The sequence below is a fragment of the Thamnophis elegans genome, chromosome 10, assembly GCF_009769535.1.
Source record: "Thamnophis elegans isolate rThaEle1 chromosome 10, rThaEle1.pri, whole genome shotgun sequence".
NCBI lineage: Eukaryota > Metazoa > Chordata > Lepidosauria > Squamata > Colubridae > Thamnophis > Thamnophis elegans.
Genome location: NC_045550.1, coordinates 65734337 through 65749377, shown reverse-complemented (window position 1 = coordinate 65749377; position 15041 = coordinate 65734337). Strand labels below are relative to the sequence as shown.

Genomic DNA, 15041 nt, shown 5'->3' with positions numbered 1-15041 from the left:
GTGGATTTTCATGGTTTTAGTCTCAATTCTTAACCATTACGCCATACTGTCTGGATGAGAACAAATGAGAAACCCTATTTTAATGTCTTATTTGATTCTTGCAGTTATTTAAATCATCAGGCCCAATTTATCAGACTTAAGTCCTGCTGTGATCAAGAAAGATTCTGCTAGTGTTAAAATGTGATTGATGTAATCAAAAAGTTTTAGCAAGGAAGATAAATCTCACGCCTGGGGCAAAAGTTATCAAAATACTCACTTGGTACAATTTATCAGATCATCCAGACTCAATGCAATTGTTACAGTATCTTCCCAGTCCTGGAACAAAATATTTTCTGTTTTTTCCCCCCTTTGACTCATCGTTCCCAGTTTACATTGAAAGGCTTCCAAGCATTAATGTACACATTCAAGGCTGCGTCTGCAAATGCTGATCTCTTGCTCATCAGATTTCTATCTTTGTCTTTGCTGCTTTTGTGTGGGCAAGTTCATAATATTACAAATTGTTTGGAAGCCAGAAAATGGTCCAAGATGCTGGAAAGATTTATGTTTTGGAAGGTGCAGGTAGTCCTCGACTTACAACCATTAGTTTAGTGACCGTTTGAAGTTACAATGGCACTGAAAAAAGTTGACTCATGAGCAGTTTTCACACAACATTTGCAGCATCCCCCCCCCCCCCCATGGTCATGTTATCAAAATTTGGGCACTTGGCACTTGGCCATGTATTTCTGACAATCTGTCCCACGGTTGTGAGATTACCATTTGTGTCTTTCCTAGCCAGCTTCTGACAAGCAAAGTCAATGGGGGAAGCCAGATTCGCTTAACGGCTGCATGTTTCACTTAACAGCTGCAATGGTTTGCTTAACAACTGTGGCAAAAAAAAAGGGAAAATAGGACCCAATTCACTTAACTGCCTTGCTTAGAAATGGAAATTGCCAGAGCAGTGTTCTTAGGACAGGCAAAGCATAAGATCCTCTGGCTCAGGGGTGATATTCACTTACTTTCCCTACCGGTTTGCAAATGTGAGTGTCCATGCATGCACTCGGCCTTCCGCTTTGCTTGCACAGGCGGCTTTGCACACATGCGCGCGGCTTGAAAATGTGCCTAAATAGGATGGCATGGGAGGGTGGGAAGGCACCTGCAATTTCCACCAGTCCAAACTGGCTGAATACCACCTATTCTCTAGCTGCATATTTTATTAATGTTGCATGACGTGTCTTCCTAGTAGCAAGCATGTTAACATAACCTGTCATTTAACAAACACTCATCTGAAAGAGTTGGTGCATGAAAGATCAAGCAGAGATTCCCTCTGTTGTGCCAGGGAAATAATGGGCGAATGTTGCAAAGAAACACATTTTGGCTAACGTTTGGAAAACCTTCTTACCGGTAAGAGTTGTTCAACAGTGGAGCAGGTTAACTATGAGGATAGTGAACTATCCTTTAATTGGGGCCATTCAGTGCTCTTACCTATAGAGATACATCCATGAAATTGTTAGGAGCCAGGATGGATTGGTAGGAAACTCAAGGCAAAGTTCTCTACGCCGGAGGAACCACTGTAGAGTATGTACAAGTAGGCCTCGACTTACGACCACAATTGAGCCCAAAATTTTTGTTGCTAAGTTAGACATTTTAAAAGTGAGTCTTGCCCCATTTTACAACCTTTCTTGCCACAGTTGTTAAGTGAACCGCTGGAGTTGTTAAGTTAGTAATTCAGTTGTTAAGTAAAGGCAGCTTCCCCCTGGACTTTGTCATTAGGTCATCAAAGCTGATCACATAATCCCAGGACCCCGCAACCATCAAAAATATGAGTTACCAAAAGTCTGAATTTCAATCATTGGGATGCTACGATGATTGTAAGGGTGAAAAATGGTCTTAAGTCACTTTTTCCAGTGCTGTTGTAACTTTGAATGCTCACTAAATGAATGGTTGTAAGTCAAGGACCATCTGTATTGAGGAAAGGGATTGGATGAGGTGACTTCCAAGATGCTCCCAGCTCCCTAATTTTGTCCTTTATTCCAATTCTCTGGAATAAAAGGGGCAAATTCACATAAAATGTTGAAATCGCACCATCTGAATTCATGTCTCTTACTCTTAGATCCTCCTGGTTTCATTCCAATAGAAACAGATGTATTTCTGTTACCGTGTTTGCCAAGCTAAATTGAAAGATAGTACCATTTTAAAAATCCTATCAAATAATTGTGAGAACTGGTAGCAGCAAATGTGTTGTTTTTCTATTTTTAATACAGTAAAGATTGATATATGGGGAGGGGAAACCTTTTTCCGCTCTTCCATAATTTTTAAAAGTGACAGGCTCACGAGAGAAAAAAGTTTCAGGAACACTTCTGTATATCCTAAACCAATGTTTCCCGATTCGGACAATTTTAAGATGGGTGGACTTCAACTTCCAGAATTCCCCAGCTAACAATGCTGACTGAGGAATTCTGGGAGTTGAAGTCCACAACTGTTCTGTCCCTAAGGAGTTGAAAATTTCATTCTTACACCTCTTCCTCCCTCCTCTTGTTGGGTGAGAGGAGGACTTACTACCACCCGTCCTTTACTTTTGTCGTGGATATCTGGTTTCACAATAACGTTGTTGTTGCTTTCACTAATTTAGCACTTTTGGGGTTTTTAAAAATATTTTTACTGAATAATTTTAACAAGATAAAAATAATGCATATATTGCAAAAGAAAAAAAGAAATTAAGGACTAATGAATTGGTACGGTAAAAAAAGAAAATAGAAATAGACAAGGAAAGAATGATAAAGAAGTGACTTTTGATCTTTTGGAGAACATTTATAAATGTAATTTATATTTTACTATTTCACTCTAAGTTTATACCATAACTTCCCCTTTTTTTCAGCAAAAAGTCCATAAGGGGTTTCCAGTCAACTGATTAATATAGTTGTTGATCTTTCTCTAATCAAACAAGTTAATTTTGCCATCTCTCCTATTTCCATCGTCTTCTCCAATGTTCCTACATTGTGGGTGTTTCTGAGTCTATTTTTGTGCATATAATTAGTCTCAGTAATTTAAGAAAGATTGCTGGCAGCGGTAATCATATCTGCCATGGCTCTTTTCTAATTGATTACTTGTAAAAATATTAGAAGAGTGAGGAAGTTTGAGAAAACTGATAACGTTGATGAATACATTGATAAACAACTTTAATTGTTTTTGATCCACAGTGAAAAAAGGTTTTAAGAATAATGTTGCCTGCCTTCTGTGTACACACATAACGTTGTGTTCAGACCCTTCACTTCAATTGGACAGGTGAAAGGGGATCTTTGAAAACAGGGATTGGGAGCCTTAACAACATTAATAAAACTGCAGGGCGCTCTATTCCCCGTGACTGATAAGCGCAAGGAAAATCACAGGGATGAAAATCTGTGGGTTTGCATTTATTCATTATAAACTGCCTCCCAGCTGCCTACATAAAACGTATCCAGACCAGATGGGCCTTGTTTACCTTGAAAAGATAAAGGTAAAGGGTAGCGATGATTAAATCACATGAAAGGAACCTGTGGAAGTTTCCTGATAAGCCTTTGGTCAACAATTCATTGAGGTTGTGGCTAGTCAGTGTCATGGCAATTAACAGGGCTGTTTAGTTGGATGTTTAAAGCAGAGGCTCCTAAGATTGACCAAAGCTTTGGGACGAGACTCTGGAAAGAGTGCAGAGAAGAGCAACAAAGAGGATTAGGGAACTCGAGGCTAAAACATATGAAGAACGGTTGCAGGAACTGGGGATGTCTAGTTTAATGAAAAGAAGGACCAGGGAAGACATGACAGCAGTCTTTCAAGATCTCAGGGATTGCCACAAAGTCAAACTATTCTCCAAGGCACCTGAGGGTAGGAGACGCAGCAATGGGTGAAAACTAATCAAGGAGAGAAGCAACCTAGAACTAAGGAGAAATTCCCTGATAGTAAGAGATACTTTCAATAGTTTCCAGGAGTTTCCAAAATCTGGTTTGTAACACAAGAATGAGGAGACAGCTGAACATTTTAACCTTCCCGAATAGGCTTAGTTCAAACCACTTTGTTGATGTTAGCTTACGTTTGGGCAAGATGTTATGGGGAATCATTTGGACCTTTGCTTTTCCTCAATTTCTTCCCCTCCAGGGACCAAATTTTTAGTGCTGACCATCAGAAAAGATGGATGAGTCAGTGTTGCTGCCCCTTTTAATACTAATCTTGTTAGATTAAAAATGGGGTTTCCCCCCACCTCACGTCTGTCAGAGTCTCCATTTTGATTAAGAAGCACTCAGCTCATATAGAGAGGAATGGAAACAGCCTGAGATCAATCTAGGTCTACTTCCAGTTGGAGTGGTTCCAAGCACTTACAAAGATTCCTCCATAAAGGAAATTGCAGTTGACTGCTTTCCATTCTATTGGATATAAACTCACTTTTTTCTATATTTACCCCTCCATTCCCATTCCACAATAAATGTGTTACTGGTATGGATGGAAAAGATCCTGCTGGGCAGAGGAACTCTCTTCAAAATTGTGTGACAGGCAGTTGGCAGCCTTGTAGGAAATTGGACATGTTTCTGTCCTAACTGCACCTCAATTGTCTAGGACAGAGATTAGACCAAATTATTCTCACCCATTAGATACTGACTGAAAAGGAACAAGCTCACAAGTCAGAATGAACATAGCTTTCTTCATAGGCATTTTGCCTGAATGTATTGTATTTTTATTACAGGTAGTCTTCGACTTACAACAGTTCATTTAGTGACTATTTGAAGCTAGGAGAGAACTGAGAACTGATTTAGGCACATTTTTCATTTATGACTTTTGCAGCATCCTCTTGGTCACCCAATCAAAATTCAGATCCTTGGCACTCAATTGTATTCATGACAGTTGCAGGGATCATGTGACCCCTTTTATGACATTCTGACAAGCAAAGTCAATGGGGGAGTCAGATCCACTTAACAACCGTGTTACTAATTTAACCACAGTGATTCATTTAACAAGTGTCAAGAAAAATAGTAAACCGGGGCCAAATTCACTTAACACATAGCAACAGAAATTTTGGGCTCAATTGGGGTTATAAGTCAAGGACTGTCTGTAGTTCATCATGTAAATTAGAAGTTTTGGGTAGGAGTGACTGGATCCACTGGATCGCATGATGATCAAGGTGAAAGAAGTTTAAAATTTCAGCCCCAGCCATCTCACAGGGTTGTTTTTGTGGGGAAAATAGGAGGAGAAAGATGGGATATGCTCATCACCTTTAGTTAATTGTAAAAATAATAAGAGATGGAATACAAATAAAAATTTCAAATTACTTGAGAAACAAGCATTCTTAATTTGCCTATAATTTTATTAAACAATTTCCATTTCAGACGACAAATGGTGATTGCAAACTTTGCAACCTTAGTCATAACTCCTTTTCTATCAGACACTCCCTTTTTTATGAGGAAAAAGTGGAGGTGTTGGGTGTTGCCCCAAAACCTTCTATCCTAAAATTTCATAATGAGAGTACACTATCTAATAGAATATGCCAGATTTCAGTTTCTATTCTCTTCCACCAATACGGCTGTTGATGACTAGAAAAATCTGCTCTGGTTATAACCAGAGCCTTATAATAGCAGTTCTCCCAATCAGTGTCAGCTATTTGGAGTTTACACTGCAGAGAGACATACAAGTGCTCATATCTTTGCACGCTCAGGATTGACTAGCAGCTTTGCACAGTTATCTCTGTTTGTTTTTCCATGCCATCTTTCACATGAAACAACAGCTGGCCGAGACCTCTCGAACGGCACCTCGGACTACAGGTGCAAGGTGGAGTCAAGGTCACCTGGAAACAAAGAATTATTTTCGGAATATGGATCATCTTCCACTTCGCTTGAGCTGTCGGTGGGGCTCAACAACTCTGAGGGATTGAAATCACGGAGGTTGCTTAGTTTCCTAGGGCAGCATCACCTGTTCCAATTCCATAAGCCACCCACCTGGATCACCTGGGTGATTTAGCCAGCGGGGGAGGGAGGGTGGAGGGTGAAAGGCTAGCCAGGATATTAAAAGATGCCAGAATAATAAGAGTTGGAAGGGACATTGGAGGTTTTCTACACCAGGGGTGTCAAACGGGATTTCTTCAAGGGCCGGATAAGCATTGTAGTTCTCCATGGAGCAGAGGGGAGGGGGAGACAGGACATATGCCTCCTGCAGCACCCTGCCAGTCAAAATGGGGCATAGATGTGTGTGTGTGTGTGTGTGTGTTTGTGTACTGCCCCATCTGCCCCGTTTTCGGCCTGAATGACCTCCTGCAGCACTTTCCGGGCTGTTTGTTTTTTGCTTCTGCACATGCACAGAAGCAGGTTTTTTTACTTCTGCATATTGCGCCGCGCAGTGCACGTCCCTAAGTGAACTGGCAATAAAAGGAGCCGGAACCCACCCCTGGGGGCATGCCTCATTTTCACCATTCATGGCCTCCAGCAGCACTCTGCTGGCTGAAAATGGGCCGCAGGGTGTGTGGGTGTGTGGGTGTGTGCACATGGCCGATTTTGGCCGGCAGAGGCACCGTGGGCCGGTCCTTTGATATTTCCAGGATAGCCCCACAGGTTGGATTTAAGCCTCTGAATTTTGATCCCATGATCATGGGGATGCTGCAAAAGGTGGTCACTGTGAAAAACGCTCATCAGTTGCTTTTTTTCAGTGCCGTTGAAACTTTGAACGGTTGTAAGTTGAGGACTACCTGTACTGACCATTCAAAGTGACGACGGCACTGAAAAAGTGACCTTAGGACCATTTTTCTCATGACTGTTGTAACCTCTCCCCCCCCACCCCCCGCATGGCCATATTATCAAAATTTGGGCACTTGACAGCCTGACTCATATTTATGACGGTTGCATTGTCCTAGATGCGATCCCCTTTTGCAACCTCCTGACAAGCAAAGTCAATGGGGAGGCCAGGTTCACTTAACAACCAGGTTGCTAAGTTAACAGCTGCAGTGATTCACTTAACAACTCTGTCAAGAAGGGTTGTAAAATGGAGCAAAGTTCACTTAACTGTCTTCACATAGCAACAAAAATTTTGGGTTTGATTGTGACCGTAAGTCGAGGACTACCTGTAGTCTTACAATCTGTGCAAGTCAAGTTCTCAAGGCTTGTCTTAAGCTTGATCAGGAATGTGCTGAGCAGCCTCTCAGAAATAAAACTGATAGTATCACAATTTTGAAATGCCTTGGCTTGTACCTAGCAACATAATTCAGGCCTGAGCATGTGTCATAAAAACAATTGGGGGGGGGCACAACACGGGACTGCACATTTTTCACCTAAACTGTCATTGCATACAACACCGTTTTCCGGTTCAGGCAGAAGTGAAAAAATAGTTACTTCCTGAACAACATTTTTGCCTTTGTAGGCAATTTGGCCAGCTATTAAAAGACCCACTAGAGACATAAATGGCATGGGAAAAATGTTGGAAACTTAGATTCAGTCACATGACTCAGGTGGCCCCTGCAATTATATTCCCATAGATAGACTTTCACCCGGTTGAATTCCTCAGTCCCAATGACTAGCCTGGAATCACCTAGAAAATGCAAACAAGGAGCAAAGAGTATAATCTGTCTCATTCCAAGTCCTGAAAAAGCCAAGAATCCCATCATTTCCTTCCACACCCCCATACTCCACCCACCCCACCCCCCAAAAGAGAAAAATTACATTTTCAAGCAGCCTGGCCTATTCCTGCTGTAGGAAGTTAGCACACAGTCCTCTCCTAGGAAAATGAAATATTTTAGGAAATATTAAAAGGGCAGAATATTTCCCCTAAAAGAGAGGCAGAGACTCATCCGCCCCCACCTTTGCCAATGGGTCATTAAGGCCTCAGTCAGTCTATTCTACTTAACAAAGATCTACCTCCTTCAGGCAGAGCCATAATAGGAAACCCAAAGCCCTTTCATTACATCATCACCCAGCAAGAGTCAACCAACCTTGGGATGCAGGAAAGCCTACAGTTGCCCCTTCATGGCCCCATGGGAGTCTGACAAGCAATCAGAATACAAGCTCAAATTCAAAAGCCCAGAGAGGGCATAAAATCAAAGCACTCTCAGCATCTTTTCCCTTTTTTCCCCCAGGACCTCAAAGCATGTGGTCCTGTCCATCATCCATAAACCTTCTTTCCAAGCAACTTCCATGAATCCAGTGTCTTTTTCCTCACTTGGAACTGAACCCAGAAGGACATTTCTTCCAACACTGGAAAACAGAAGGAGGGATGGGTAAAACTCTTGTCAGTGTCAGGAACCATCCCTTAAGTCTATATGTCCCTTTCCAGGTAAATGTTTTAAATAGCCTGTCCTTGTGGCTACTTAATTTGCAGCCAGCCATTGAAGGACCTTGAAGCCCATCCAGTTTTAAGGCATTTCATCCTCCTTTCCTAACAGTTTTTGCCATAGATATTTAAGAGGACCTTAAGTGCAATACAATACAATAGCAGAGTTGGAAGGGACTTGAAGGTCTTCTAGTCCAACCCCCTGCCTAGGCAGGAAATCCTATTCCGTTTCAGACAAATGGCTATCCAACATCTTCTTAAAGACTTCCAGTGTTGGGGCATTCACAACTTCTGGAGGCAATTTCTGTTCCCCTGATTAATTGTTCTAACTGTCAGGAAATTCCTCCTCAGTTCTAAGTTGCTTCTCTCCTTGATTAGTTTGCACCCATTGCTTCTTGTTCTACCCTCAGGTGCTTTGGAGAATAGTTTGACTCCCTCTTCTTTGTGGCAACCCCTGAAATATTGAAACACTGCTATCATGTCTCCCCTAGTCCTTCTTTCTCTTAAACTAGACATACCCAATTCCTGCAACCGTTCTTCATATGTTTTAGTCTCCAGTGCACAAGTGCATTAATGTGCCTACCTTCCCGATCACATTTAATTTTTGTTGCTCTTTTGAATTTGAATTTTCATTTGATGAATAAACACATGTGTATTTTTTTTAAAAAAAAAAACCTTTGGGACTACCATGATCTGGATGACTAAAAATCTCCATAGATACTGTCAAAAGAGTGATAGGCCCTTGTTCAGAAAGTCATAGATGTAGATTTTAATCAGGAAGCTTGACTGTTCAAAGTACCTAACTCTACCAGTGGTGCAGGGGTGGGTTTCAATTTTTTTTAACCACCGGTTCAGTGGGTGTGGCTAGATGGGGGGCATGTGACTGAGTGGCATGGCCAACTTGACATCACTCACGTGCACTCAGTCACATGCAGTAGTTTGCAGGAGCTCCGTTGAGGCTGGAGCGTCCCCCCCTCCCCACCATCAAAACTTTTCGCCATTTCTGCAGGCATGGCTTGGTGAGGGGGGTATGTGACTGAGTGGGCATGGCCAACTTGACATCACTCACGTACACTCAGTCACATGCCCCCCTCACCAAGCCATGCCCGCAGAAATGGCGAAAAGTTTTGATGGTGGGGAGGGGGGGGACACTCCAGCCTCACCGGAGCTAGTGGAGCTCCTGCAAACTACCCAATAAGAAAAAAAAGTTTTTGTCCTTCCCGGCCCCCAGGAACACTCTGCAAGCTTCAGCAGGGCTGGGAGAAGGGAAAAACATCCTGTCTCCATTCTCATGTTAATTTCACCAGGCATTCTCTGTGCTCTTTGTCTTTTCTCATGTGCAGGATTTGAGAATTTAACCCAACGATCATGCCAGGGTTGTACTGCTTGCCCTCTTGGACTGCCCTCCCTCTACAGAGCTCATGTGTGAAGGCCTGTGCCAATGGCTATACCTTGGGCATCACTGCCAACCTTACTTACATCAATCTGGAGCAGCACCCTGTGGAAGGTGAGCGTCCTTTTTAAGAGTTCCAAGGCTATTTTATTTTGGAAAATGTATATAGCCGCCTACTCACTCACAGCGACTCTAGGTGGCTTACAGAAAGAATAAAAAATAATAATAAATTAATAACCCCTGTCTTGGTGACAACACACGGGCATATCAGCCATTTAATGGGCTCCATCCCACTCTAGGTTGCCCAGTCCTGCTGGCAAAACCACATATTCAGGCCTTCTGAAAAGGTGTCAGAATGGGGGACCAGTCTAATTTCTGGAGGGATGATGGGAGAGGGAGGGAGCCACCACAGAGAAGGCCCTTGTTCTGGGTCTCACCAGATCAGGGGTGGGATTCAGCTGGTTTGGACCAGTTCGGCCGAACTGGGTGTTAATTTTAATCTGGTTCGACGAACTGGTAGTTGCAAGGACTAACTGACCCCATCCCGTCCCCCCTTTCCAGGAGTCTCCACTGGGCATGTTTTGGATGCAAGGTAAGTGCAAGACCCATGCGGAGGCTCTGGGAGGGCAAAAAACGAGCCTACTGGAAGTACCTGAAGTCCGAAAACAGGCCTGTTTTTGGCCTCCGGAGGGTCTCCAGAGCCTGGGGGAGGCCATTTTCACCCTCCCGGAGGCTCAAAAAAAGCCTCTGGAGCCTGGGGAGGGTGAAAAGCCCCCACCCATTGTGGTGCAGGAAGCTGACAAGGCCACACCCCCATGGCCGTGCCCACCCAGCAACCAGGCAGAGAACTGGTTGCTAAAAAATTTCCCCCCTGCACCAGATGTATTTCCTTAGGGGATGGGACCTACAACATCCGTGCCGCCCCACTCAAGTGGGTCAGGGGGATGTGACTGGCAAGAGACAGTCCCTCAGATAACCTGATCAGAAGCCATGAAGGGCTTTAAAGGTGACAACCAGCACCTTACAAAGCTATGCTATATAAGCATAGTTTATAAGTTGCATTCCTGGTTTTAATAGACTGGGTACTGATTCTTCAGCTGTTCCTACTGGAACAGATGAATAACTTCTAGTGTCAAAGACGTACCGTATTTTTTGGAGTATAAAAACGACCTGTTTTTCGCTCATTCGCCCAGCCCCCAGGAGCACTCTGGAAGCCTCCTAAAGGCTATGTACAGCCATTTTTGCAAAGGGGGCAGGGTTCAGTGTATAAGATGCACCCAGATTTTCAGCCTCTTTTTTGAGGGAAAATGGTGCACCTTGTACCCTGAAAAATACAGTAATATAAAACAAAAGTGAGGACTTATAGCAATTGCAATTAGATTTTATATATCGCTCCAAAGTGCTTTACAGCACTCCCAAAGTGATTTGTAGAGACAGCATATTGTCCCCAACCCTCTGGGTTTTCATTTTACTGACCTTGGGAAGAGGAAAGGCTGAGTCAACCTTGAGCCGGTCAGGATCAAACTGTTGGCAGTCGGCAGAGTTAGCCTACCATAGTGCATTCTAACCACTGCACCAACACGGCTCTTTGTAGGGTAGCTTTTTACATGTAGCAGAACTATGGTTTCCATCATCCTTCACTTTGGCCAAGCTGGATATTCAGCAACATCAGACCTGATCTATAGCAACTTTCAACCTCCATAATTTCCATCCTGGATGCTCCCAAGAAGGTATGAGTGTTTGGCTCCTGTGCAGGTTCTTATTCACAATAAGAAGATACGTAAGATTAACGTGTGTCCATCCGCAATTTCCGCTACCGGTTCTGGCAAACCGGTCCAAACCGGTAGAATACCACCTCTGGGTAAGAGGTACACAGTCAGCTTACATTCCCTGGTTTCTTTGGCACAGGAGTATTCGTCTATCCCTTGGAGGAGTCCGAGGTGATCTCAAGCTTTGAAGCAAAGACAGGAAACAGAACCTGCACCTTCCAGATCCAGACCCGGCCTCCAGTGGATGATTGCTGCCTTGACTGTAACACGAATTGCAACCAGCCGCTCCGCTGCAGTAACGGTTGGTGGGGGGTCACATATCGCCTAGCAGAGCTCTGTACCCAGGACTCCTGAAAAGAATAGGGGCTTGGAACCTGCTCTGGATGGACTCCCCAAAGCATTTTCTTGATGTGGAAAGGTCCCGAAAGGTGACTTTTCTCCGTATAAAGAATGATAGGGTCCCGTTTCTAATAGCACTAGATTTCGGCAGTCCGCTAGAGAGGTAGAATAGAGGGATAGTGAGCTATGAGCAAAGCAGGAATATCAATGCCTCCATGAACACACATTGACGTGATTTCTCATCTCAGTCAACGGACCCTCCTTAAGCGTTGCATCTATAGCAGCCTCTCTCGATTAGATTCTATAGAATTCCAGGGTTCGATGAGAAGTCATGGGAACTTTGCGGAAAATTATGGTTGGGGAAAAAAAATAAACATTTTATCTATCTATGTAAAAATGGCTGCGTGTCTGTATGTTCCAGCATAACTCTGGAACTCTTCGAGCAATTTTAACCAAACGTGGTACACAGATGACTTACTCCCTGGAAACAAATACTGTGGGGGTAAGACACTCCTAAAACCCCTTGGGGTGTGTGTTCTGTTAAGATACAGCCTATTGTGCCTTGAAATGGCTTCTACTGCACTGCCGTAAAATGACTTCTACTGTACAGCATAGTGGTAACAGCTGCACAGTACTCCATAAGGGGGCTCCTTCTGGTAAGGGGGAAAATCCAACATTAGAAATTACGTTTGGCCCAGACATTTCCCCCCTATAGATAAATACCCAAGCATTGTCGGGTTATCAACTATTTTATTATAAAATAAACTTTGCTTACCACACAGTGCATGCTGTAGATTCACTGTGTGAGTTGGGCAACACATATAAATTTGTTGAATGATGAGCAGAGCAGAACAGTACGGAACTGAATTTTATGCAGGACTTCCCTGAGAGTTACAAATTATTTCAAGAGTTTCTCCATAAGGGTTCCTCCAGGGCAATGACTTTCAACCTTAGCAACTCTAAGATGTTTGGACTTCAATTTCCACAGTTCAGTATTCTGATTTTTCCAGAGGAGTGCTAAGGGGCCCTACTGATGGCCAGTTATGGGTGATTGTGTGGTTTGTTCACGTTGAGCAAGCAGTGGTTGCTGAGGAAGATGAGAGCCATACGAGAGGTTCAACCAAACTAGACAAATCTCATCAGAATTCTGGGAGTTGAAGTCCAGACATCTTAGAGTTGCCAAGATTCAGAAACCCTGCTAAAAGAAAAGGTGATCTATGTTGTAGGGCAGGGGTCTCCAAACTTTGGCAACTTGGAGACTTGTGAATTTCAACTCCCAGAATTCCTCAATCACCATGGCTGGCTGAGGAATTCTGGGCGTTGAAGTTCACAAGTCTTCAAGCTGTCAGTTTTGGAGACCCTCTAGGGCCATGATGGCAAATCATGGTCGATGGGAGGTATGTGGCAGTAGGCGGTGGCACGCAGAGCCCTCCCTGTGGGCATGCCAGCCGTCACCCCATCCCAGCTCCACCGTGCATGCGTGCTCACCTCCTGCTAGCCAGCTGGCCTTGGGTTTCTGCTATGCATGTGGGGCGTATGTGGTGGATGCACCCGTGCATGCGCGGGCAGAGGGGCACATGTGCAGGGGTGCTCGCATTGCATTTTGGGGGTTCTCGCATGTGCGCGTGCCTCCCCCGTACCCGGTTTTGAGCCTCGAAATCCTTCTGTGTCAACCTGGGAGCCAAAACAGGGTGCGGAGGCCGTGCAAGACCCCTCCTGTGCCCTGTTTTTGGCCTGGAATGGCTCCTGCACCAACCTGGAAGCCAAAAATGAGCGAGGGGGGTAACATGCATGGGGGTAAAGGTGCATACGTGCAGGGGCACATGCGCAGGGGGTGGGGTGGGGCACATGCATGGGGGCACTCATTGCATTTTGGGTTTGCGCATGGATGCATTTGTGTGCATGCGCAAGCGTTTTGGCCACTTGGCATCAAAAATGTTAGCCATCACTGCTCCAGGGGATGATAACATTGGTTTAAGTGACACTGCTGAAAGACAATTGTTTTAAATGATTATCCCCTCTGCTCAAAGGGATATTTGCCCTAAGCCTTTTTAACTATTCTTTTTGTAAATGTTTGAAATGAGTTCAGTAAATGACACGTGTATTAAAATTTTGCCACTCTAATAGTCGGGATCAAATAGGGACAGGAAGAAAGTGTGTAATGATGGTTCCAGTTCTCTCTATGCAGACCGTAGAGAGTGGTCTTTTCAAACACGCTGGATATTCGTAACTATTTTCTCTCTTCTACCTAGGACACTTGATCCTTGATGGAGACCAGGCACGGTCTACTTTCGTCGTCAGCACAGGCCTCATTGAGCCCTCCGAGACTCTGACGGTGCTCTTCAGCAGCAGCCAGGAGCTGGCAACCCTGCCCAACGGTGCCATGCATGTCTTCTTCCCATCCGTACTCATGCCTTTAGTTGTAGCCGTGCCTGAAAGTGAAAGTGAAACAAGAAGCTTGTGTGACGACAGGTTGGCCCTATGGTGATTTTCATGGCTTTCTCAGAGTCTATGGCGCTTGGAGAAAAAAAGTTGAAAATTTGCCAGAGCACGTGAGGCGTTGCCCTCTCAGCTGGCCAGCACGTATCCGCGCGCTGGCCAGCTGAGTTCAGCCTTTTTTAAAGCCATTTTCACCCTCCCTAGGCTCCAGAGGCTTTATAGGAGCCTGGGGAGGGCGAAAAGAGCCCCCCCCCCTCCCCTGAACTTCCCTGAAGCCTCCGGAGTGCAAAAAAAAGGGTCCTATGGGCAAACAGGAAGTTCGGGAACGGACTTCCGGTTTGCTCGTAGGGTCGTTTTGGGTCCTCCGGAGGCTTCAGAGAACCCTCCTGAAGGTCCCTGAAGCCCCCGGAAGGCCTCCAGGGGGGGGGGAGAGACTGTTTTCGCCCTCCCCAGGCTCCTATAAAGCCTCTGGAGGCTGGGGAGAGCGAAAAAAGCATGCAAAAAATGGGGGGGAGCGCCTCTCATGCACACATGTGCACTGGGAGGGGATGCACATTGCATTATGGGTGCGGCACAACCCCTCTGCGCTATCACTGCCCTATACCATTTCAGATAAATGATTGTCCAATCTGTTCTTAAAATTCTCCAGTGGTGAAGCCTGAGCAACTTCTGAAGGCAAGCCGTTCCATCAGTTAATTGTTGTCACAGTTAGGAAATTCCTCTTTAGTTCTAGGTTGCTTCTCTCCTTGAATAGTTTCCACCCATTGCTTCTTGCCTTTAGCTGCTGTGGAGAATAGGTTGACTCCCTTTGTATGGCAGCCCCTCAAATATTGGAAGACTGCTATCAT

At 44.5% G+C, this 15041-nt stretch overlaps 1 protein-coding gene across 1 annotated transcript in view; it reads left to right on the top strand.

Moving 5' to 3' along the window:
• The window catches only part of VWA5B2 (von Willebrand factor A domain containing 5B2), a 53486-nt gene that overhangs the window by 1474 nt on the left and 36971 nt on the right, over window positions 1–15041 (top strand). Inside the window, 3 exon segments of the mRNA XM_032224910.1 lie at window positions 9597–9760; window positions 11555–11716; window positions 14007–14226. Of these exon segments, the coding sequence (XP_032080801.1) occupies window positions 9622–9760; window positions 11555–11716; window positions 14007–14226 (521 nt within the window). The 5' untranslated portion in view covers window positions 9597–9621.